This window comes from Coturnix japonica, chromosome 8 (genome assembly GCF_054131305.1).
Source record: "Coturnix japonica strain WE chromosome 8, WE-NBRP24, whole genome shotgun sequence".
Taxonomy (NCBI): domain Eukaryota; kingdom Metazoa; phylum Chordata; class Aves; order Galliformes; family Phasianidae; genus Coturnix; species Coturnix japonica.
The window spans coordinates 10457944-10480836 of record NC_140670.1 but is presented as its reverse complement, the minus strand read 5'-3'; the positions used below and the strand labels follow the sequence as shown (position 1 = coordinate 10480836).

Here is a 22893-nt window from a genome sequence, read left to right as displayed (position 1 = left end):
ACCATCAAAAATGAAAGTAAAAGAAATCAAACCTGCTTAAGCACGCTTTGCATTTCATCCATAACAGTAGCGAGGTTTTTGATTGTCTTATTCAGCTGGCTCTCAAATTGCAAATTTTTCTCATCTGAGATCTTCAAGTTCTCTTGCAGCTGGCCAAGGTCCTTTTTGACTTCTTTGAGCTCCGCAGACAGACTTTTGTTAGAATTCTCCAGCTGCAGTATGGTCTTTTCATCCTCATCTTAAAAAAAGAAAGCAGTCAGTTACTTCCAACAGCACGTTTTACACTCTGACATTCCATTCACAAGCCAATACCTAACTATTTTTTGGAAGACTGTTAAAGACTGCATTGGATTATCATTTATCATATTAAATTCTAACTACACTTCAGAGCCTTATGGCAAAGGATTTCAGCGTGGTGACAAACTGTACTTCAACTATTGCTAGTGTGCAAGTACAAAGGGCTTAGAAAGCAGAAAATACAAGAATTTATAATGTACAAAGATCTAAGAAATCTAGATCACAAATTGGTTGATCTAAAAAAAATGTAGTATCTTGCATTCATGTAAGTACCATCTTCAATGTCACACCTGTTTTTTCTTCCAGCAGTTGAAGCTTTTGTTCTATCTCTGCCCGCACTCTTTCACTCTTCTCCAGCTTCTGCAAAAGGCTCCCGACATCCACCATAGCTCCATTGTATACAATAAGGCCAACGTTCTCTTCTACAGCTTTTGATTCTTGCTTTACTGTAGGCGATGGCAACAGCAATCTGTTTCCTGAATTAGCGTAATATTAACAAATAATCATTGTCATTTTTTGGTTGCCTGCAATTCCAGCTATCAACCTACAAATTCCTACATCAGTTTAAAAGTAACGTTCCATACTAACTTCGAGTCATACCTTAAATACTACAGACAAGCTCACGATGTGGTCTCTTCCTATGTGGGAAGAAAGACTAAGGTTTCCTTTATGCCATTCCTCTTTCCCTCCTTGCAGTAATTCGTATGAAAAAAGAAAACCCTAAAAACAACACCACACTCTGTTCTACTACCTACAGCACTGATCCTCCTGACTGCAGAACTACTAGGAATGAGTAATGTTGTTAATGAACATTCAACCTCTATCCCTCCTTCCTGTTCCAGGACCCCGAGACTCATCCAAGTCTCAAAACAAAGCCTGAGGGAAGCCAGAAACACAGACATTTAGGAACTGTTGCAAACTGCCCAAGATATACTTTTCCAAACTGGCAAGTTCTCTGCAGATCTGAATTAGTAAGAAAGCATCTCACAACTCTCAAAACATTCACACAGGAACAATAAGTTTCTGAAATAAAGAAGTACAACCTAACATATCTTCTTGTAGTTCTTCTGATTCTTCTTGGTTTTCCTCATCTTTAGAAGTATCTGTTAGTCTTCTGTAAAAGCAGGATTCTCTAAGTACTACTTTATTGAGTAGCTTCTTGACCTAAAACACAGAAAAGAAGTACGGGACTAATACACAAATTAAAGTAACTAAGCAAGAGTGAATTAACTTGAAAAACTTAACTAAAGAAATTGCACAGCTTTTTCAATTTTAACAATTTTGGGTTTAAAATGAAAACGAGCTAGAAAAAGAAGATGCAAAACCTGAGCACGAGACAGGTGTAGTCCAAGAGTGTACAATATCTCCTCCATGTCCTTCTCCAGAAGATACCCACAGTGACTTTGGTCAAAATAAACAAAAGCCATCAGAAGATCCCTATTAACAGTGACCATCTGTGTCTTGTCTTTCTCCTGCAGAAAAACCATATTTGGATCATTAGGAAGGCAAAAATACCATGTGCACCATCCTATACTAAAACCAAGTAAACTTTTCAGATAGCTGATATTTACCACTTTTCATTTTATTGTTTGAGAAGAGAGATTAATACAGCTAATATTTACCTACTGAACTCAGATAATATAAGCAAGCTATTTAGGAAGAGCAATCTGTTAATTATTTTGAAGACTTACAGCACAATGAACAGAAACACCTGGCAGGGCAGGCAGCTTCATTTTGTCCAGTCTGATATGTCAGAAAGTTTGAAAAAACAGTTAAAAAAAAAAAATCCTTATTTCCCCAGCCAAAGATTTAATTGAAGAGCCACTTCCAAAATGAAGTCCCTGTAAGTATGTAGGGAACAAACATTCACAGCTCTCAAGAGGTAAAACAGTTTCGCAGCCTGTTTTTCCCCCCTTATTTCTGGTCTTCATCTCCTAATTTCCACTGGGGAAACGAAAAGCATCATACACTTTATTTTAGCGTTTATAAGGAAAACTCAAGCACAAAAAATCTAACCTATGCTATTCCTTAACCTGAGCTATGGAGACAAGCTTAAAAAGAAAAAGCCAGTTTATAAGACAAGCTAAACTTCTGCTTTTTTTTTTTAATTTTAAAAAAGAATACAGAAGCTGAAAACTAAAGTGATCATCTGCCTTCCATATGCTCAAACTAATCAGTTCAAATTTATACAAGATCTTTTTTCCCAAGAGTTTTTAATCCAACATCTTTAATACATAAATTGAAGCATCTTGTCTGCACCTTACCGCAAGCAGTCTTGGGGTAAGTACTTTTTATGTAATTTCACTTTTGAAGTGCTGAAGTAATCAAGAGCATAAATAGAATGAAAGCAAAAGTAAACTCTGATTATAGCATCTTTATACAAGATTATATGAAGTTAAGAAAGATGTTAATTACTTTATCTTTAGATGACCTCTCTTTAATGTGCTTGTTTCCCTCTCTTCTGTCCTCTCGTTTATTCATTTCTTCTTCTTCCCGGTCTATAAGACAGAAAAAAATTCAACATTCCCACAGTAAATGATTCAATAAACTTTATCTCAAAAACACATGCTCATTAAGAAGCTCACAAAGGCCCTCAAACATCTGAAAATATACTTCTGAAAACATACTTCCCCGCAGAATAAAAAACAAATGACATTTATTATGGAGAACACATTGTGGTCTTCCAGTACTTGAAGGGAGCTTGTAAGTAGGAGGGAGAGCAACTTCTTACACCACCTAATACTGACAGACAAGGGAGAATGGCTTTAAACTAAAAGATGGCAAGTTTATGTTAAAGTTTATGTTATGTAAATGTAATTGTAAAAAAATGTAAATTCTTCAACTCAGAGAGCAGTGAGGTGCTGGCACTGCTGCCCAGAGCTGTGGGTGCCCCATCCCTGCAGGTACACAGTGCCACTGATGGGGCCCTGGGCAGCCTGAACTGCAGGGCTGCAGCTCAATTATCTTTAAGATCTGTTTCAACCCAAGCCATTCTATGACAAGATTAAATCACTCCTCTTAGTCATTGTTCTTATTTCGACCTTACTTTAACCTAAAACATTTAACTATTTTATCCTGTAGATTCTTACTTATCACACGCACAGGATAGAAGAGCTGAAATAAATGCTAACCAGACCAAAACCAGTTATGCCAACATCACTATCTGTTTAAGTATTGTGTAGAAAATTATTTCTTCCTAAAGATGCTTGCCAAAGTCTACATTCAGCTATGGTTATTCCTATTAAGTAAAAAAAAAAAAGGAATCAGTGTTGTTCACTCTTCAATATTTTAGATTACATTATAACAACAGTAACAACTGTATATTAAAAAACATGCTTATACTCATGACTGAGGCGTTACTGGTGTATTTGATCCTAAACTTGAGATTCTCAGTGTTATGGATTGCATTGCTTGTTAGATATGAAACAAGTGCAGTGGTTTTTTTTGTTTTTAGAAAGACAGTACTATGAAACTAAATCTAAAAGAAAGAGGAATGTGACAGCAGCTACAGGGACGTATCACGGCACGCAGCTCTGTACCTCACAAGTTTTTTTTTGTCACAGAATCAGGTGACAAATTTCTTTAAGAAACTCCTCACCTTTCTTGTGAGGAAAACATTGAAAAAATAAATATGCAAACATTTCTCTAGTTTTGCCAACATGTTTCTGACAACTACAAGCTTTTTCCTGCACCTCCATGGGAAGCTGGAGCAGTCTCACTAAATCTCAGTGAGAACAGCACAAGGGCAGATTATGGGAAGTAGCAGCACTTGCACAGAAGAATCCAGGGCATGTGCTCAGGGGACAGACAACAAGCAATGAAGAGTCATTTTGGAAAATTAAATGAGACAGCACCCATTTTCAGGGTTGGTGCAATACTTCTTGCAAAAAAAACATACATATAGCTGAAAATACTTGCTAGAAAACAGCAGGACTGCAATATGTAAGCAAGTTCAAACCTATGTCTCTGGTGAAAACCCTGCTTTGGCACCTTCCTCCCACTGAAAAGTACAAACCAAAAAGCACACAGCACGCCTTACATCTTCCTGTATCTCAGAGGTGGGAAAGAGGGCTACCTGCTGCTTGTGCAGAGAGGAACGTTCCCCAGTCCTTTTTCCCACTTCTTCAGGCAAACATAACTCCACTCAAAAATAAATCAACTCCTTACAGCTTCATAAAACAAAACCCACACTACATTCCAGCCTAATAAAAACAGGATGACATTTTACAACTGAGGAATATGAAGTCAGGCACTTCAAAGTGGCTTGGTTTTTCAGAGGTGCTGAATACTCACATCTCCTACTGACTTCAATGGGAGTTGCGAGTGGTCTGCATTCTGAAAAAAATAAAACCACTTCTATATGCATGCCTTACGTAGGGTACCACAGCTACAGATTTATTTAAGCTATGTTAATAAAACGCCTACCAGAAAGTCTCATGTTAAGCAGCACTGGTCAGAATTACTGAAATAGAATTAATGCAATAATGCACTTTTAGATTTCTCCTTTCAGTGCATTTTCCAGCTTGAAAGAAAATCAAAGCCAAAAAATTCCCAATTCAAGATACCTTCGTCTTCATCTTCAGCTTCTTCTGCCTCCATTGGATCATATTCTTCTTGATTATTGTCATCTTCAGTTTCTTCTTCATCTTTGGAATCTTCTTTCCTTTTTTCTTCCCTCTGTAACAAAAGTTGCTAGAAGTTAATCCAGTCAGAACCGAAAAACAGCAAAGTTAAAGCCATCACTCTAGCACTCATTCAGAATTTGAGTATGCTTGTGTTTAGTCACTTAAAACAACACACACTCAAATCTAGGTGGTAAAGGTCAACAAGGGGAGAGAGGGAGAGATGTTTAAAATGATCAAATAAACCTGTAAAATTTTTGATTGACTGAATGAAACTTATTTAAACAGATTCAGATCAATTGAACAACAATATAAAAACTGAGTTTGAGAACACGACAAAGTGAAATTCAACTATCAGTTTAATATTGATCCAGACAGGACAGTACTCCAAATATAATCTAACACAGACCTTCTTTTCATCTTTATTATCTTCTTTTTTGTCTTTATCATCTCCAGATTTTCTCCTCTTAGGTTTTGGTTCATCATTTTCTTCTTCTTTTTCTTCCTTCTTTTCTTTTCGCTCATCTCTTTTGCTTTTTTTGTCTTTTTTGTCCTCCCGCTCTGGGAGGGAAATCAGTGCTTTATAAATTCTGACACCAAAATCCCTCTGAAGCATTTCATTGAAGAGTTCTGCAAACAATGAAACCTGCACATAAAGAATGAGAATTAAGAAAGTTTCAATGTTAATATTAAAATTTTTTTAAACTTATGATTTAAATAGTAACAAAGTGTTTATCATCTTACTCACTTTTCACCATGTCAGAGTTTTATGCCTTTGATACTTCTTGCAATCTGTTTTGCATATACAAACCTTACTGAACTTTATATTCCTCTCCTGTATTGCAGTAATTTAGGACCTACACTAGCTGTATAAACTACAGTCTCTGTTCTTCCTGGATACTACACTCTGATTACACTGCTATTACAAACCTGCTACTAAATACTGGATCGCACAACAAAATTCATTTTACATTAAGTTTAATTTTGTCATGCTATCATGAATTTAAGTAGAACCATAGAATCACAAGGTAGGGAAGGACTTGTGCTCCAGACCCCTCACCAGTTTTGTTGCCCTTCTCTGGACACATTCCAGGGCATGAGTGTCTTTCTTGTATTCAGAAGCCCAAAACTGAACACAGTACTTGAGATGCAGCCTCACCAAAAACCACTATCACCACAGAATTACAAAGAATAAGTAACTATAAACACGTGCATTTGCTAGGTAACACTTTTTTCATTCAACACTTTATAATATGTAGCTCAATAAAAAGTTGCTTTAATATACTATCAGAGCTAAATTACCTCAAAGGAATGTTCTTTATTATCCTCCAACCTATAGTCCAGAAGAACACTGAGTGACATTATACTACAGTCAAACTTGCCACTCTTTGCTGCCCAGTTGGGATGCACAATGATTGCTGGTTCATCAGGCAAGATGTACCGTCTCTCCCGTCGCTGACGTTCCATTTCTTCTTGACGTTTTCTTTCCTCTTCCTGAAGAGGAAAAGAATAACACAAAGCATATTCCCAATGTTTCAGCTCCTATCTATATTAGTTTTTAGGACCCACTGCTTTGAAGAAAGAGAAGGAAAGCCTAAGACTGCTTAATGTAAGGCAGATAACAGAAATTACAGCAGTACCTACAGAATGTATTCCACATCCATTGCCAACACCAGCCTAAGAGTGCAGATTGGAAACTTGAGCAACTCTAAGTAGGAGTTGCCATATTGTTTAACCTCAAAGCAATGAGTATCTTCCAACTATTTTGTGGTGCTAGGTGCAGCATGTTTACACTCAACACTGGAAGGAATAAAACTAGTTTACTTCAAAAAATGGTACTTAAACCAGCAAAGGAGTCAGAGATCTGGAGGAGTATTTCATTTGATTTGATGTTTTTAGAGCAGCAATCTTAATCTTACCTTATTTCTCACATAGGAAGAGTAAAGTTTATTTGATAATTTCCCAAAGTTATCCCAACAACTAGCAGGAAATAATTAACTCAAATTTTGGGTATGAGAAACAGAATTTACAGAGGCACCTTCAATGCAAACTTAAACGAAGGCTAAGGGTAAAACAGCAAGCAATTTATCGATTGCCAAGGCTGGAGCACTGAAGTCTTACAAGTACATAAGTCATGGCAGAGCTTTTGCTCTCTAAAAGGCAAACAATTTAATCTTCCCGCTCCTAATCACAGAAGGAAGATACTGCAAGGAATCCCAAGACTCTTCAGCTCATCCAAACTCTGGAAGAAGGCAGCAGCTGAAAGAATTAGTAAGCACATACGCAGCCTCTGCTCCATTGACAAAGTTTACACAGATGTCCAAAATTTCAAATTATCCCATACTAGTTAGCAGATAAGAATACACAAAAATGCAGGTTTAAAAGCAAACAACACAATGCTTTCCATGCGTTTATGCCCATTTGATGTGGCTGGACTCCAGCATTATCGCACAGGTCTTGTTCACCCTCAAGAAATATAAGAAGAAATTTAGCAGTACTGAAACAGCTACAACACTGAGAAACTGCACTGCACAGGGAGTGCATCCAAAAGTGAGAAATGAAGTTTGATACAGAAATAACAACGTAACCAAAACAAGAGCTGTGTGAAGGAACTGGACTGATTGAAACACTACAACCTTTTACAAACTGAAATAAGAATTTCTACAGTAACTCCATGTAACCCTATGGCTTGAACATCAATAAGCAGAAGAAATAGAACTAAGCAGCTACTTTCCATACAGGTGTAAGAGTTGAAGATCTTGTTAAATGCATTCATTTGTTTGCAGATGAGCATTTTGGGGGGAAAGTTTGGAATTTTTCCCACTTACACTTATAGTCTGACATTAATTCAGTCACCTTGAGGGCAGCTGCACATTTCAGCTGACTTTGCTGATTCAAGAATTGAAGCTTGCTAAGATTTCAATCCAATTCAGCATCTCAAATTACAGCAAGAGTTCCCAGAATAGCCATCTGAAAACTATACAACAAGGCATAGTCCTGTACTTTTTATACTTATATATTTAAACCAATTTATATCTATATTTTTATGTATTTATGTATATTTAATAAGACTTAAACCAAATATACCCAAAGCCTAACCTCTTTGTCATCTTCAGATTTCCTATCCTCCTCCTCTTCCTCTTCTTTCTCAGACTTCTCTAGCTCCTTTTGCTCTTCTTTTTGCTCCTCTACTTTCAGTTGCTTTGTCAGTCGAGCTATCAACTGAGATTTCAGTCCTTTAGAGCTAAGAGTTCGACTTTCTAATTCTTTGCGAAGGTCATTTACCTGGTAAATAAAAGTTCTGTAAGTGGTATCAACCAGCGACATTCAAAACAAGCAATTAGCAGAAAAGGTGAAGTAAAAAAAAGAAAATCAAGATCACCGAAAAGTCAAGTGTATTTATTTTAAATCTCTACTGAGTAGCACTAGTAAATATCAATACAAAACAGAATGCTCATAGTCATTTTCTCCTTAAAGAACCCTTTTTTAAGGGCTTCACAGTGGCAGGGAAAGATTTGGTAGCTTAAGGCTATTATCTCCTCTGGAAACTTTTTCCTCCTGACATACATTTTCATCTTATTATTGCCTTTTTAAACTAACACTAAACTATTTTAGAACCCACATTTTTAAATGTAAATAGATACGACCAGATTAACGCAGAACTTTCATTTTCCAGTTAAACTGCATCATATGTGATGAGCTTTAAGTAAACAAAGTTCAAAAGTCACAAAAGCTTCAACTACCTGTAATCACCGATTCCAATCAGAAGTGTCACTCTCAGACTGTGATGTCATACACAATACATATAAAACCAGCAAGGAACAAAGATCACTACTAAAATTTTCTCCTTGGTTAAGGGAACGATGGCTGTATTTCACATTCTGCTTTAAAAAAGAAAAGGTACCATGGAATCAAGTTTAGAAACGTAGTTACCTTCATCGTTTTCGGATCCAGTTTAGACCAGTGTGTAGGCGTAGAGATCTCTTTTGCCTCCCCATCATCCTTTTCCTCTTCATCCTGACAAACAAAATTGTAAATTTACCTTTCAGAAAGCTCGAAAGTATTTCAGTAATTTTTTAAATTCTGTTGCTGATCTGTGCAAGGTCACAACTGTTTCAGACAGTCTTCTCCTAAAGTTATTGTTTAGACAAGTTCACACACACATTCTACCACTTCATAAATGATCACAGTGCCACTCAGCCAATACAAGCCAGATCTGTGGAACACAAAAGGGTGATAAGCAACACCACAAAGAATATCGGGGTTACACAGACACTGCCGGTCTCCATCAACCGCACAGTGTGTGATCTTCCCCCAGGTTTTAAATCCCCAGAGTTACTCTTTGTTCAGTCAGACCTTCCCTTAATCCAAGATGCTGATCAGCCACGTGGCCTGAAATTCAGATGTTTCAGACTAGTGTCTGTTGAGTTTCAAATATCACAATTAGAACGGGCCACAGGAGAGAATTTAGGGATTTTAGAAAATGGCAAAATGTTTGAAGGCAGCTATTCATGAACTGCATCTCACTCAACAACTGGTTCCAGATTCCAGCAACTACGTCTATGATAAAAATTGTTCTGCGCATCATAAGCACAATTTAATTCCATTTGTGGTATCGGCATACACAGTTAAAGTTAGTAAACTAGCTGAAACAAAAATAAAAACCAACATTCGCTACACTGCTGAAAGCTGGTTTACCAGTCATTGTTACCAGTTATGTTCTTCCTATGTATGTATGTTGTGTAGTATGTGATGTGCATTTTGTGCCTGTGTTCCTGTGCCTGTGAGAAGCAGAAATAGAAAAAGGGATTAGCGTTCAGTGCCTGTTCTCCATCAGCCTCCTTGCGTTCACCCTGAAGCTTCTCGACCAGCTGCTGCTTGTATCCTCGGGAGAGGGTTTCCCACTCTGAGCGGGTGGGAAGGCAATGCCAAACATCCGGGAAAAATAAAACCACTGTCTCCACATGAGCTGGAACTGTACGCCCCTTGTGCGTCTCCTCAGGGCGATGGTAGCGAATCTCTGCAAAACGGTACCTGTTGCAAGGGAAGAAGCATGTTGGAAAAAAAATTCTACAATACATTTTAAAGAGCCTAGATCACTTGTAGCACATCAAGTAAAGAAATTTTGCTGCAAGACCTTGAAGTTTATCTAAAGAAAAAAATTATGGAAGCCATATTTTCTCTTCCGGCACGTTTGTAAAGATGTATCAGAATTGGAAAGGAAGACGACTCACCAAATCCTGTTTCATGCTGCCTGTTATTTAGCACGCACAGGTCTAATGCGCGAATAAGAGGCACTGAAGCCCTTGAAATTTAGCACACAACAGATATTTTTGTAATATTAATAAAATTACATCACAACATGGGATAAATAAACTCACCAAGAGAAAATATGGCCATATAACCAACAGCTAAGTATTTACAAAAGAACAATGAAATGAAGTTCTCTTGACGATCTTCTTCAGCTATGTACAAAATGAAAAATATTTTCAACACACATTCATTAAAAATTACAGCATAACAAGTCAGAATAAATTCAGAATCTTTAACGAGTCCTTAATACAGTACTGAGCAAAGTAGGCACCAATCGAACTTATTACAAAACAGAACACCCTTTGAGTAGTTTACCTGTGCTACCAACAGCAGCTGCCAAGGAAAAAAAAATGTCTTCCCATCTTCTTTTCTTTCCTTTAATTATGATTTTTTTATTTTTTCATAACAGGAAAAGATTTTACTTTGCAGTACAGTACTTACCATTGTGTGCACACACTTAAGTCAATCCCTGTAAGAGCCTTGCAACAACGAATAGCCGTCTTTATCAGCACCGAAGGGTCCTTCTCGGGATCAGGTCCATCTAGTGATGGGGACCAGTGTCCTCCAATAGCCATAGCTTCATCTTTGCCTTTCATACCCACTAAAAACTAGACAGAAAGAGTCTTCTGAATGTTCCCCTGCTAGGGGCAAAAAGTCATCTTCCCAAAGCGTAAAGAATATTTCATAGCACATACACTGAAATCCGTGAGCAAACTCTCAGATTATTTTGAAATCTGAAAATGAAAGTCAGTCAAGAAAGAGTTCAGTTATTTTTTTCCACAGACTGTTTCAGTAATGGAATAGGTTTAAACATCATCACTCAATCTTGTTTGCAAGACTTTCCATCAAGTTTCCTTATCGGTAGAGGCCTGTTCCTCTGCTATCAAAACCTTTCTAACACGGAAAACAAATGCATACTAATTTAAATGATGTCTTAATTCCAATGCACACATTTACAGATGTACCTGCTTAGAAGTGACAAAGCACAGCTACAAAAGATAAGATCACAAGAACATTATATCTACAAATTTGAGTTTTCCTACCAGTTTTAGGATGGAGTTTAAATGAAAAACAACAAACGTGTTGTCTTGAAATACCATAGCACTTACAAGTTGTCCATTTTAACAATTGTTAAGTTTCACTACAATAGTTACTGATCTGTTGCTTCATTTATATTCTTGTAAAAAAGGCTAACAAAGTTAACACTATAGATAGGTTTCTCCAAATACCTATGTTAAATGAGTTGAAGAAAACAGTAAACACGAAAGCAATGAACATAAAACTCCAACAGATTGGAAAAAGAATATCCAAACTAGATCTCTTCAGAGTGCAAATGAATTCACTTAGCTGCTTCTTCCCTTTTTGGCATAACCAACCTTCACTGCCAAGAGTATCTGGCATATTTACCTTTACAAGTCTAGCAGGATGCTGAAATCCATCACGAAGTTCTTGGGGATCTTCAGCCAGAGCACAGGACTTGTGATAGAGGTCTTCCATACTAGGGCTTGCCATCAACATCACCTGTTGTGTAAATCAGGTCAGTCTTGTGAAGGCCTCCCAGTATAACTGGTAAACAATGACCAAAACTGGTGAACACATACATACCTACACTTTTCTTAATATCACAAAATAGCAGAATAAAGTAAATAGAAGTTGCAGAACTTGAGCTTAAAATGTCTGCCAAAGACCTCTCTCAGACCCTTGCTATTCCATATGCATACCATGTGATCTTACAGAAAAGATCAACTGAAAGCATATAAAGCAACATGCAGACTGCTGTTCTGCTTCACGTTACCACAATATGCAAAATAACCTGTATTGAGAAGAACACTGAGTACATTTCTGGTTTAAATAACAGAATTCCTCCATTTTGTTACAATCTCAAGAGCTGGCTGACATTTAACTGCATCTTTCTAGCCTTCCATTGGCCCTGCCAAATCTAACAATCTTCCTTAATAACCTAAATGGCTTAATATTATGAAACCAAATGCTACTTTCTCATTTAAAGACAGTACTTTAAGCTCAACTTCCTGAAAGAGTTGCATTGGTAGAATGAAAAACAACAGTTCACCTGATATTTTAGTCAAGGCTGTTGTTTGTTTTTTTTTAAAACAATCAGTACAGTATGACTTTCAAAAATACAGTTTAGTTTCTAAACCTAATTGATTCAGAAATCTCAAAAGTTATTTTAATTGAAGAGCTATCAAAGGGAAGGGTTTTAGGAACTGCTTAGATAAAGTTGCCTAAGAGATGCATTCAGAGATCCTCCAGCTTTCAAGTTCAATCTACTAACAGTTATTACTAAAAGGTTTAAATAACTGCACTTTGCACAAATAAATACAGTTCAGTTATATGTATTTTTTGCCAATAGGGTAAATAAAAATAATATAATGAGCAGTTCTAATACTGGAAACAGTACAAACCTTAGCACTGTACAGATGATCAGCATCAGGTGGATCAAGGACAGCAGCATTTTTGTCTATAGGGTCTACTTCTCTATGCATTACGTAGAAGTTACAGTAGTTTCCCAATTGAAATGGTCTAGACATTGGGAAAGCATCCACCCAAGTAAACTGAGCATCAAAGAAATCACTTGGGATATACAAGTTCTGGTAACGTCTCCTCAGCTCCATCATATCACAGCTGCGGCTGAAACAGATAACAGTAATTGTAAGGTACAGCAATAAAAACTGTAAGAAAATCACATAACTATACATGTATACTTTTTCATTGGAGACATCTAAAAGAGTAATATATCTAATGAGTCACATATTAAAAACCAGCTACTAAGCATTCCTCTAATAAAGGTGTTAAACAACAGGGTTATAAATGCATTTTGCATTAGCACCAAAAGTTTAACAGAGAGCCCAGAAAACTTCACTCCCAGTTCTCAGCCATGACATATTGGACACTACTTCAAACTTATGATCACAGCATTCACTAAATACACTTGCTGACACTTTCCACAGTAATTTGTGCCCACTATTAAAGCAAGATCTAAGTGAAAATCTGGTTTTATAAACGTACCAGTCCAATGAAAACTTAGAAAACTGAACCGTGTAGCGAGGAACAACACGTCGTGGCCTTCGAGGCGACCTCTCCCTCTCTCGTCGAGGTGATCTCTCTCTGGAGCGCTTTCTCTGGGGTGATCTTTCCCGAGATCTGCGTCTCTCCCGATCTCTCTCACGGCTTCAAAAGAATGCACACATGATCGAGACATGCAGAGCACACGTCTAACACAAAAACCTTTCTACCAGAATAGAACCCAGACTACTCAGGGATGACTCATAAAAGGGAAAGGAGAATTTGATGAAAAAAAACTATGAGGAATTTCTTCACAAGAGACTGATAAATGCTATTATTTTACTTCACACAGATAAGAACTCAGTATTCACTGAGTTCCATTTAACTAATGTTATCAGTTGCTATAAACAGTTGTGCATATCACTGGCCCAGTGTAAAGAAAGCAGCTCAGATTTGTTAGACTAGATTATAATCAAAGCACGCTATGAAGATCTGTCAACAGCTCACCTCCTGTCATCTTTTCGGTTTGGCATAGGATCTCCTCCCCTGTCATTCCTCCCGGAAAATCTGGATGGTGGGTCCAGTCTCCGAGCTGGTTGAGGCTGTGAAACTAGACGGACAGGGGGCTGTAACAAACCACCTGGAACAAAAACATACAGAATCAGTACATAGCAGTGGATAACTGCAGAAGTCCCTAAAAATACTGCCACTTCACTGTTGTTTTCCCCATGTACATGTACATTTTCTAGAGTTAAATTGATCTGTTGATCAATATGGTCCTCACCAAGAAACTCAAAGAGACCTTTGCTCTTCTTGACTGATACAAATTTAGCCTCTAGGATTTATTTCAGGAAGCAAATCTGCTTTAAAGGTATATTTTTAATATGAAAATTAATACAAATCTAAGGATATAGTAGTTACCCTAGTAAATACCTCTTAGAAAAGTAAAGTTTTTAGGATGGGTATAGCACATACTCAAAGAAATAAAGACTTAAAACTTATCTATGATGTTTTTACCTATGAATAGCAACTAGCTTCTTGTATAAACTACTCTTATATCAACTGATCATCCTGGTGTATCAATTCCTGAACATATAATTCTGCTGACTCAAGGCAGTACACACTTAACTGATTGTAAACAGAGCAAACAAGCACCTATGAACAACTAGGACCAATTAGACTGTAATAAGCACTTATCCAAAACAATCCTGCTTAGATGGGTAGGAAGACAATGCCTTGACTGTGTCTTATTATCAATTATTTCTCAGCCACCCAAAGATCAAGTGATATCACAACAGTCTTCATTTCGGGTTTGCCACATTCAGTAATCTTTACTCTCATAAATGTCAATTCAGCTGACTGAAATGAATAAAACACTAAAATGGAAATAACAGTTTTAAGAAACCATTATACAAAACTTGACTTTGCAGAACAGTCCAAGTGATGGGGAAGAACTACAGCACTACCACTATTTTCAACTCTCCCCTTTGTCTACAAAAGTATCAGAATAAAGACTATACCAAATTTACTTAGCAGAAATGACAAAAGTCTGTAGGAACATCACTAACCAGGTCACTCTTGAGACAGTCTTGGAGACAATCTGCCTTGCAAAGTTACAAGAAGATGCATATTCTAGCTGAAAAACCTGCCTTTCCGTGGGATTCTTTCCACTTAACTTCAACTATTACTTCAGACTTTGCACTAAGTCACACTAAGCACAATAAGGACTAGAACAAGCTTAGCATGCTGAAGGAGCACCTTTTTGCTGTGGCTGCTGCAGCAATGGCTGAGGCTGTGTCTGAAGCAGAGGTGTGATTGAAGCTGCTGATATCTGTGCCTGCAGCAAGGACTGTGGCTGAGGCTGTGCCTGAACACCAAATGCCGTCTGCTGTGCAATGGGCTGAAGAACTGCTGGAGGTGTCTTGAGTAATGGTTGAGCCTGTGTCTGGTTCTAATAACAGAAAAGACAAAGAGATGTGAAGGCACTTAAACTGTAAGCAGTCAGTAAAAGATACACTGGGTAACTCTCCTACCTGATTTGGAAGCGTCTGGATCCTTTGTGCATTCCATTTGAATGGCATATTAGGATTGTAAGTAGCTTCTACTAAAACTCTGTCGCCCACCTGAGGTGTCTTTCCTTTAACAGCACTGCAAATATTGCAATAGACATATTGTGAGTCTTATTTAGCTACAAAAAGTATTTCTACATTTATAAATTATGCTTGATGTTGGGGAAAGCAGATAATGTTTACAAAGAAGACTTAAAGGAAGAGCATGTACCTTCAGTTTGAAGTACACAAAGGAATTTAATACCCAAATTTGGCCTTAACAGAAACTCCTCAAATATACTGTATTAAGATAGGCAGATAGCAAAATATATGCATTTAATCATCCGTAAATTCTGCTATGCCATATTATAAGGAACTCACTATCTTCTGCACCTCTTAATGTTGGATTTTGCATTAGGAAAACTCAAAAATTCATGCAAGGAATCAGATCTACTATCAGCTAACTCAGATCTGACTCAGTGCTGACTGAGAAAAACTAACTGCAGACACCGTGAATTGAGTCACAGAATTATAACACAGTGAGATAAACCTTTTATCTTGCAAGGGCACCAACAAACACATCAGCAGACAAGTGTTTCCACCTTACCTAAGTTGAAAAAAGACATCTTCATCCACAAAACCAAATGTATCGTGCAGTTTAGTAACGACCCCAGTGAAGACGCGCTGCTTTTGTGGTTGCGTTTGCTGCTGACTTGAGCGGGGCGCTGGGTAAGAAACAGTTATCTGGGCTGCTGGTTGAGGAGTAGATAGGCTAAGACTGGTAGGTAGCGCAACAGCTGGCTGTAAGCAGAATAAACAAAACTGTGAATCTCATAACCAGCTGATATGTCTACAAGGAACAGCTTTTGCCCGTGTAAAGACCTGCTTATGAAATCTCTAGAGCAACTATTCTGAATAGCGTTTTTCAGAAGGTGGAAGTCTTTATTTTTTTTCATTAGTATTATTTTTTAATTTTGGAGATGATCTTTTTTTCCCCACTTTGAGTGGAGTTTGGAAATCTTTCCCAAATATTAACACTGTCTAGACAAAAAAAAAAAGACGACTTCATTATTGATTACACGTAACCCACACAGTGGGTTGAAGAGAGAGAAACTCTAAGTCTGCTAGTAATACATGCTTACAGATCCACTCCCCAGTATCCCAACTATGTTATTCCAAGTTAAGGCCAACAGAGTCCTTCAAATCTCAACAAATCTAAGTGCTTGTCCTCTTATTAAAACACAATGAAATGCTGAAATTAAGTAAACTATGTTTACCTCTGTATTTTTCTAAGCATGGTTATTTTAAGTGTAAACAGTACAAGAACCAGTTCAAGTGTTAAAATGGTTGCATGTTCAACCTTCTGGAGCTCATTAAGATTCTTTGTAGACCTCTAGTATCCATACTGCAATAAGGTTAGCACAAGTTAAACTCCTCTTTAAAGAACTTTCCCTGCTATTGTAAAACAACTGAATACTTGAAGTTCAAACAAACAAAAGAAGTATTCAACATACGTTTCCTTCAATATGAGAAGGAAAAGTAGTTGCCATTAAACTTTTGAAACCAAGGCTATGCATATTTTAACATCTGGATAAAGTCAACCTATAGCAATAAGATGCCCACTCATATCAGTTCATTTTACAGATTGAAATGCTCAGGAAGTCAGAAATTTGTGCTCTTGCATTATCTGTGTTTGGGGGTGAAGACCAAACAATAAAACCAAACTAACCTGAGTTAAAATGGTCTGCTGAGGTTGCTGCAACTTAAAATAAATAAAGTTATAAATTAATTTTATGTGCTTCAGGAAACTGTACAATTTCACCTCCTCTTTACAAGTAAGAGCAGTTTTTCCTTATTGTGAGTCACCAAAAGTCCTTTGGGGGTTCGGTCGTTTAAATGATTTGCATATTCATAAAATTGTGTTCATTTGGTTAATTGTAATATTGTGCAATCCAGATTTATTCAGTAAGCAGACGATGCTTCCTCGTAACTGAGAGTTAACAGGAATATTAAAAGAAGTTTTGGCAGCTGGAGAAGCTTAGGCCTGTAATTCCCACGTCCTTTTAGTCTTTTTCAAAGTGCTGTAAATTCAAAGACCATGTAATATCTAGGAGGGAACTTTTTTTGGACAGCATCTTTCCAGCAGTTAAAATACATGGCCCTGATTAGAGCTAAGTTTAGAAGGAATTGTGTACACACGGAACAGTATGCACGTTTCAGTTTCTTTTTGCATGAAGGTTGGCATCCATTCTGGATACATCTCTCCATGTTTGTAAACTTCAAGCTCTCCTTCACTACAGAAAACGTTACTTTAACAACTTCCCACACAAGGATGTTTTTGCAGACAACTCCTACAATACACACAACCAACGTTATTAAGTTTGTGATGTACGCAGTAAGAATCAGACAAACCTGTTGCTGTACACTATAGAGAGTCTGCTGAGGCTGTGAATATTGCTGAAACAGACAAAAGCAAAATATTTCATCAACAGCAAGTATTATTAGGCCCAAGATATCAAATCCAATTAATTGCTAGACATGTTTGAGACTAAAACTTTTCAAATGTAACAAAAGAAAATAGAAATATGTATCAATATGTACTACTTGTACAGATCATCTTCATCTTTAGGCTGGATTCTGCCCGGACTTCCTAGCTACAGTTCTACATTAGCACATACAGCAGAACCTGCCTGAAGCCATGCAAAATGACATCAAGTTATATATGGTGACTGGAGATATCTGGAATTTGAGACATCCAGCTTAGGTGTGGCAGGACTCCTTTTCCCAGGCTGCATTCCATGGCCAATAGCACCTCCACAGTCAAAATTCCCACCTTCCCTGATTCATACATCTGTCAATAGCTGCAGACATACGATCCTACTGGTTTCTTTAACAGGTTTACAAAACCAAAGTAAATATTTCCCCACTTTCTCTCCTTATACATCATTCTGCTGCACAAAGCCAGTGTTTCATGTTTTTAAGTTCATAATAACAACCACAAATGCTCTGTCCTTTACCTGCTGTAAGGCAGCTGCTGCCGCTGCCGCCTGCTGCTGCAAAGCGGCCGTCTGAGTGAGCTGGTAGTTGGTTGGTGTCTGTGTAGTCAGCCCTGCTGCAGCCAGCGCCGTCTGCTGGGTGTATATTGTAGGAGAGGCTCCAAGCAGTGACGGCTGCTGCACACCAAGAGCAGCTGAAATGAGAAGGCACATATCAGCACTAACAGTGGCTTTATATAGATTCGCTTTCTCACAGTTATACTAGACGCAGTATGTAACCCTTTACTCCTTAGTCAAGCTCTTGAATTAGATAATCCCACTTGAACAAAAACAAACAAAAGCATAAAGGATCCCACCACACACTCTTTAATTAAATGTATTTACAAATACAACACTACAGTAGAGGCATAGAGACAAATTTCCTTCTCTCAAGTTGCATATGACTGCATGGCTGTAGTAACTGCCAGCCCTGTCTCTCGCCTCCTCCCAACACACACATTCAAGAAGAGACACAGCATGTGTTTCAGGCTTTGGATGAGCGCAGTGAGGATCGCTGCTCTCTTCTGCGCATCAATTAGCATTTCATTCTGGAGGCACGAGAAACCCTCACTGCAGCAGCAGCTCTGAGGCTGAGGTTTATAGAACACGTGCTCTGCAAATGCACAAGGTTTCACTTCACTCAGTACCGTCTTTGTCCCAGAGCAAGATGAATTTCTCAGCTGTGGGAGCTGGTAGAGGGGGAGCAGCCCTGTAACAACAGGGAGCTTCATCACTCCTCACATATAAAGGGAGCAAGCCAAGCTGTCTCCAGCACATACTAGCAAGTTTCTGCTGCACAAACCCACACTGTACAGAAGGAAAAAAGTCATGATTTTATTGCCACGTCAGCTTTTAATTCATTGTAGAATATGAAGTAAATCACAAGCAGCATCTATCTTTCTATGTGGTTTATCACTTCAATTTTTTTTTCAGGCTTTATTTAAGGAACTCCTAGGGACAGAAAACACTGCAGAATGCAAATCTCAGTAAAGAAATGCAAACCTATCAGGAAACCTGCTCCACCTACAGCACGAGTTTGTCGAGCAAGTTACGTTCAACTGTGGGACTAAATATCATTGAAGCAAGCTATTGGTCTGGTTCACGTGCTTCAACAGAACTAAAGAGAAGCTCGGCACAGAAGTACACACTGCCAGCAACAACAGGTTGGCCAGACACCTTCAGAACATTGAATAGGAACAGGGCTACTAAAGACACAATATTAAGAGCAAGAGTACTGTATTCTTCACATGGAGTTCACACTCCACACTGTTCCTATTGACTCCAATTGAAGTTGTCACTTCTGACCCACAGATGCAGTAAGACTGCTCTGTGCTTACAGTTTTGGAATTAAATCTGTAAGAAATCCATTAAATACCATGAAAATAATTATCACTGCTATGATTTATATCAATTATTTCACGTAACTATTCCAGGAAGTAAAACTACTTTAACAGCAAAATCAACCACTTTACAGTACAGCAGAACCAGAGCATTTCCAGTACGATGCCACTTTCTCCCTGGAAAATTCCAACATTCATGTGGTTTCAGAAGCCAAGGAAGCCAAACATGGGGCTCCTCCCACGACAGGCCCTGCACTGCCTCCATCCTCACACCTACTGCTGTCTCTCCCTCTGCCACTTCCAATTACAACGTGAGTTTTTGACCATCCTGAAGCAGGCTCTCACCAGTGCTTTATATAACACACAGCTGTCCCTGCTGTACTGCTTCAGAACAGTTAAAGAGCAGATTACACCTATTGAAGAAACCTGAAAGTTAAGAAATAAAAATGTGAAATTTCTGGATGAAACAAAGTGCTTGTTCTAATACTTCTGATTCCTGTGATGGTGCATAAACTCCTCAGATGCCTTCCTGTTCTCTCTGTGTTTAGCTGGTGACACAGTGCTCAGCACGTGCTGTCTTCAAGATTGAGATGTCCCCCTTGTGGTTTGGAACGTCTTCATTATGTGATGCACAAAACAATACGACAAGAGCAACAACTTCACTACGTGGCACATCAGAGTCTCTCCTCACCAGGCATTTAATGGACCCTAGAATTACCTGTCTGTCTTCTAACACCAGAGGCACAGACAGTAATCAGGAAATAATGGTCCCAGAACAATCCCAGGAACTTCTTTACATGGTACATAACTTTACTACTACCTTAGAGTGATGTACTTCAATAATTAAAGTCTAAACTTGTATGGTGGCTTCTTCACCAGAAATGACCAATACACTATTAAAGTCAGCAAGACAAAACAAAATGAAATTATCTCTTTGCAACAACCAAATTGATTTTGCAATATAATCAGTCACCACTCATGACCAAAATTTAAGAAGAGCTCCATATCACACACACTGCATTATCAACATCAGGATCTCTTTCCCCTACATTTGAGCACCCTTTGGAGAAGGAACCCAACACTCCAATAAAAACAGCTGCCATTCAAAAATCTTTTTAACAGCTTTTGGAGAAACAAAGCACCAACACTTTGTAATCAGTTCATGAACACAGAGATTTACTCCAGCCAGTTTGCACAACTCCTTGAGCTCAGCTGCCAGTGAGAAGCAGCACGTGCCAGTCAGCAGCCCCAGCAGCAGAGCAGCCCAGCACACAGGCAGGCACAGCTCCATGCTGGGAGCTGCAGGAAGGGGGGCTGCCCATCTGCAGCTCAGAACTAAAGCGCTTCAGCTCTCAACAGACAGCAAGTCAGTCCAATAAGGAAAGGAAGGAGCTCTGCATACGTGAGCACTACAAATGGAGCACAGTGGCAGCATCCCAGTGACTGGAGTCAGCGATAAAGACAAGAATGAAAGAGGACACTGACACAGCAACTGTGCATAGGAACAGGAAGGGACCACAGAGAACAATGTAAGGAGCTAAATGCTTTCAAGTGATCATGAAGGGCAGTGGAAACACTGCAAGAAGCTGGCAGAACTGCAATCAAACATTAGTCTTTAGTGGCTGATATGTTAGCATCAGGTGCTCCTGGATTAGATGAACAGCTGAAAATCCTTGGAGATTCCCTGTCCTCATTTAGCAGGTGAAACACTTCACACAGCAGCAACTGATGGTCCTGCCCCAATTAAATTGTGCACTTTGTTTAACTGAAGGAGACTGAGGAGCAGGCTGAGCAAAGGCAGAGCTGCAGGAACAGGAGCAGGGATCAGAAATCAGACCTCACAAATCAGACCTTGCCTCCAGCACCCACACCCCACCCAGCCCCTGCCCAGGGCCCCTTCTGCTCCTCATCCTGGGGGTGTAAGATGGCTGCCAGCTACTCTCTCCAGGTATAAATGCACTATGAAACAAGGTGAAAACAAAATATAGCCTGATAGGTTTTCAAAAACACCACGCTGCAATCAAAGAGGGCTCCCAGGTAAAGCAAAGATACCCTGTTATCAGCAGGGTGATACCTCCGAGTTCTACATCGGTGTTAAACCTATGGAGATACACACACACAGGCATACAAACAGCTGCTCCCCACCAAGTAGCAAACTTCAGAGACACCATCACCGTGCCAGGCATGTCCTCCATATTAATAAAGATGAATTACTCTGTAAGCACCAATTTAGGCTGCCCTGGAAATGAAACTCTGGCAGCACTTCAAGAGCTGCAGTGCCTTACAGGGGCTGGCGTTACTTAACGTGGAGCAACGCGGTTTGATTTACACACCACTGGATACCAATAACTCGATACCTTGTTTACTAACCCCGAGAATCAATACAAACAGAATTTACTCATCCCCCTTAAAGAAACAAGTGCTATGAAGTCGATATCTTTAAGCGGTGTGAGGAGCTGCCGACATACGGCGTTTATATAGGACGCCGCTGCCTCACAGCAGCACACTGACCTGGCTGGGACACGGCGGTGGCTGTGAACTGCGTGGCCCACGGCGGGTTCTTCTGCCCTCCGAACTGAGCCATGGCGCCAGGCGTCGCTCCGGCCGCTCAGCTCCTGGAAGCGCGACCTGCGGGCACACGGCGCAGCTGCGAGCGGGGAACGAGCGGCAACAAAAGGACGGGAGAAGGGAGAAGGCAAAGCGGAAACACGAACCGCCGCGGGCGGGACCGAGCGGGCCGCAAAGCGGGGCGGAACCGAGCGGCGCTACCGGGACCGGGCGGGGAACGGGGGGGAGCGGAGCGGCGGACACGGCCCGGAGGCTCAGGCCGCGGTAAGAGCCCGAGGCCGCTCCGTCAACCGGGACGGCTTCAACTGCGGGAACAGGAGCACGAAGGGAACTAACGCGGCGGCAGCAAAGCGCCGAGCCGCACGGCGGGCCCTGAGCACCGGACTGAGACACGGGGCCGCGGCAAGGCCCGGGCGGGAAGCGGCCGCCCGCCTGCCCTGCCCCCACCGCTCCCCCTCCTCCTCCCGCTCTCCGTCCCCCGGCCCGCAGCCCGCAGCCCGCTCCCACACTCGCCGTGTCCCGTCTCCCCCCGTCCCGCCCCGATCAGCCCCGCGGCCCGTCCCGCCTCACGCCGCTACCTGAGCGCCGCCCGCCCGCGCCCATCGCCGGCCCGGCCGCGCCGCCCGCACCTCCGCCGGCCCACACT

The 22893-nt window shown here is 39.8% G+C and overlaps 1 protein-coding gene and 1 non-coding gene across 6 annotated transcripts in view; both read right to left on the bottom strand.

Annotated features, from left to right (window-relative positions):
• CCAR1 (cell division cycle and apoptosis regulator 1) overlaps positions 1 to 22893 on the bottom strand; it is a 24402-nt gene extending 1509 nt beyond the window's left edge. The window contains exons 1-25 of one of the 5 annotated variants that reach the window (XM_015866328.3): positions 22826 to 22893; positions 22191 to 22307; positions 18322 to 18494; positions 17717 to 17761; positions 17034 to 17066; positions 15912 to 16105; positions 15290 to 15404; positions 15015 to 15207; positions 13764 to 13896; positions 13260 to 13421; positions 12656 to 12881; positions 11640 to 11753; positions 10674 to 10840; positions 9743 to 9953; positions 8853 to 8936; positions 8019 to 8204; positions 6222 to 6413; positions 5329 to 5565; positions 4863 to 4974; positions 4591 to 4632; positions 2713 to 2795; positions 1623 to 1769; positions 1341 to 1461; positions 588 to 773; positions 33 to 238 (exon numbers count right to left, since the gene is read on the bottom strand). In XM_015866328.3, coding sequence (XP_015721814.2) covers positions 33 to 238; positions 588 to 773; positions 1341 to 1461; positions 1623 to 1769; positions 2713 to 2795; positions 4591 to 4632; positions 4863 to 4974; positions 5329 to 5565; positions 6222 to 6413; positions 8019 to 8204; positions 8853 to 8936; positions 9743 to 9953; positions 10674 to 10840; positions 11640 to 11753; positions 12656 to 12881; positions 13260 to 13421; positions 13764 to 13896; positions 15015 to 15207; positions 15290 to 15404; positions 15912 to 16105; positions 17034 to 17066; positions 17717 to 17761; positions 18322 to 18494; positions 22191 to 22263 — 3435 coding nt within the window. In that variant the 5' untranslated portion in view covers positions 22264 to 22307; positions 22826 to 22893. The remainder of the gene's footprint in view (positions 1 to 32; positions 239 to 587; positions 774 to 1340; positions 1462 to 1622; positions 1770 to 2712; positions 2796 to 4590; positions 4633 to 4862; positions 4975 to 5328; positions 5566 to 6221; positions 6414 to 8018; positions 8205 to 8852; positions 8937 to 9742; positions 9954 to 10673; positions 10841 to 11639; positions 11754 to 12655; positions 12882 to 13259; positions 13422 to 13763; positions 13897 to 15014; positions 15208 to 15289; positions 15405 to 15911; positions 16106 to 17033; positions 17067 to 17716; positions 17762 to 18321; positions 18495 to 22190; positions 22308 to 22825) is intronic. The other 4 variants (XM_015866329.3, XM_015866331.3, XM_015866330.3 and 1 more) reach the window with 4 other exon arrangements.
• On the bottom strand, positions 10992 to 11054 carry LOC116653639 (small nucleolar RNA SNORD98). The gene has a single exon (XR_004307841.1). It is a non-coding gene; the product is annotated as a small nucleolar RNA SNORD98 (small nucleolar RNA).